The 2,851-nt window shown below is 30.9% G+C and overlaps 1 protein-coding gene across 1 annotated transcript; it reads right to left on the reverse strand.

The window, feature by feature from the left end:
• Positions 1-381: 381 nt before the first annotated feature.
• On the reverse strand, positions 382-2,306 carry LOC114933394 (juvenile hormone acid O-methyltransferase-like). Its single transcript, XM_029305924.2, has 5 exons — positions 1,691-2,306; positions 1,429-1,597; positions 1,064-1,196; positions 835-967; positions 382-679 (listed from the first exon to the last, which is right to left on the reverse strand). Exons 2-5 carry the CDS (start codon positions 1,575-1,577, stop codon positions 483-485), a joined length of 612 nt encoding a protein of 203 aa, XP_029161757.1. The 5' UTR covers positions 1,578-1,597; positions 1,691-2,306; the 3' UTR covers positions 382-482.
• Positions 2,307-2,851: the final 545 nt, after the last annotated feature.

The raw sequence follows: 2,851 nt of genomic DNA on the forward strand, positions 1-2,851 counted from the left end.
CCACAACCAAATGGTCGAAACGTCGTAAATTTATTGAATAAAATTGCTAGTTACGTCAAAATTAATTTTACCAAGTTTATTTTCACCACTAGCGTCCAATATTAATTTTAATTTATTTTATTTTATTCTATTAGATAAATTTAATAAATAAAATTCTTACAATTAAATGTGTAGATAATATAATTTAAGATTGACTTTTGGTGATCAATAAAATTATATTTGTTTTAAATATAAATTATATATATGTTTTATTATTAAAAAAATTAGTATTATTAATAAACTTATTATACATATACAATCATAAATATATTATACAGAGATATGATATACTGTATACGTACAATTACATTCTTTATGTATTGTACATAAAAATATTGCTCATATAAATATATATTACATTATAAATACATAAAGAATATGTTTTATATTATAGATAGATAGAATAGTTAATTAACTCTATCATTATAAAAATCTAACAGGTATTACGATTTATATGCTAATATTTGTACAATATCGAATAAATCGTTACATTCTGGGTCATATTTTGGGTCATTGGCATATGAAGATCGATCAAACTTTTTTTCCATTTTGTTCCATTTCTTTTTTAATATGTCCTTAAGGTCTTGCTGTTGTTCAGGTGTCAGTTCATGTATGGAAGGAAGCTCAAAGACGATATGCGCTGAAATAAATAAATTCTCATGAAAGATTTGCACATAAAAGAGTAATTATGTTAGTGACTTTTTCATCACACATTACTGTTAAATAGCTTAATTTAAAAAAAATTTAATTTGTTAATTAAGATCTTATCATTTATAATAAAATAAAAATACTTACGTAAAATGTAATTAGATTTATATATTATATCCTTTGTTTGACAGTACTTTATTTTAAATCCTTGGAATTCAATCAATTGTCTTAAGTAACCATCGGCATTAACGTGATAATAATGAAAATCTGAAACGTATTTCTGCATGTGACATAAAAATATAAAAATAATAATTAAAAATATGTAACAGGTGGTTAGAAAATAGTACATATTTAAAATATATTAACGGATACATACCATAAAATATTTTCCATAAATTGGATGATTCAGCATTTTATTATACAATCCAAATGCGTCATGTGCGAGGACCATTGTCAAATGGAAGCACCCTCCACGTTTCAGTAGTTTAGATACATTTTTAATTTCTTGCCTATTAAATAAACAAAAAAGAAGTTATTTTCTAAACGTTACGTATTTATTGGAAAATTTTTAGACTACGAAATTTATTTCAAGCTGATCCTATTTTGATAATAACACGATAATCTAAATAATTTTTGTTTTCTAAATATGATTATTTTTCAAATATTCAATGTCGAAAATATATTTAAAAAAGTGCTGTATCGTGGAAATAATTAACTATATAATATTTAATTTATACTTACAGAACATTATTACGTGAATTTATGGTGGAATATGAGAAAACGTGATCAAATTGACCTATATATTGCTCGGGTAGATTTTCCGCTTGAATATCCAATATATCGAAATCTATTCTTTCGCCAGTGTATTTTCTTCTCGCGTATTCTATCATAACTTCCGAACTATCGGTACCTTGAAGTAACAATTGAGAATTAAGAAATAATTCCGTTTAAATTTATTTTATATATATTTTTTATATAATACTTTTTTTTTTTAAATGCTTACCTATTAATGTAGAGATTCGTGATGTAGATGCGGCAGCAAGACCATTTTAGTCGTCTGGCCGAAAGCACAATTGATCTCCATGCATTTTCCGGGAGATAATAGTTTTTCCTTAATTGGATCCCATATCATAATATTTCTATCAACGAGTATTTCTTTTAGTGTGCCTCCTGGATGGACATTCATAGTTCTTGATCGATTAAATCAATTACACCGAGTGTATTACAATATTTATATTATTATATTCTTGGAGTTTTGTTTGTCGAACGAAATTCAAGTGACGAATAAATTAGCAGATATTATATGATAGAGGAACACACTGTAATAATACACAGAATTTGCACGACAGAAGATATGACATAGACAGAACGCTGTACACCATAGAATGTGCCGGAGCCAAATTTTTCATCCTGTGCATCTCATCATTTCCCCTCCCCAGCCTAGGCACAAGCCTGACGAAGAGAGGGACCAACCAATTAGGAAACAGCTATTGTGTATGTTCAGCACAAATACTAGAATTTTGTAAAAGATGTATTGGATTGTGTCGATCTTGAAAAAGAGAAGGGGCGAGAGAGAAAGAGAAATCGAGAAGACAGGAGGAAGAGAGCATCGCAAAAGAATAGAAAGTAAAAGAATATGCGCTGCCGGGGGTACTATGGCCCGGCAGCGGCTTTGGGTCCCCCTTTTTAATTCCCGCCAACTCTTTGTTCGTAAACGTACGAACGAAAAAAATTTTGGGATGACGAAAATTTTTCGGCGTTTGTTTTTTTTAAAAATTTTCCTGCAGCCGGGTTATCGGCGCTGGTTTTTTCCTAAGATAAACAATAAAAAACCGCCGCTTTTTGGGGGAGGTACCGCGGGGGTTGAATACAACCCCCTCCCAAAAAAATGTGGGGGGGCCCCGCAAGCGGTGAGTTTGGGAGGGCACCCGGGGGGGTCGCAAGCGGCGAGGTTGCAGGCAGCAACTTTTTCGCCCTAAAATTTTTTCCCCGCTGATATTTCTTAGAAAATATGTATAGATCATGTATAAACCCCCCTTGATTGTCGGCGTATCCCAAGCGGGGGGCCCTTTTTTAAAATTTGATTATTTTAGATTTAAAGAGAAATGTTTGTTGGCGCTCGGATCCAACCCGGCCCCTTTTTTAGAATTTAATTATTTTTTTT

The sequence above is a fragment of the Nylanderia fulva genome, unplaced genomic scaffold (assembly GCF_048542155.1).
Source record: "Nylanderia fulva isolate GAGA-0341 unplaced genomic scaffold, ASM4854215v1 Scaffold430, whole genome shotgun sequence".
Taxonomy (NCBI): domain Eukaryota; kingdom Metazoa; phylum Arthropoda; class Insecta; order Hymenoptera; family Formicidae; genus Nylanderia; species Nylanderia fulva.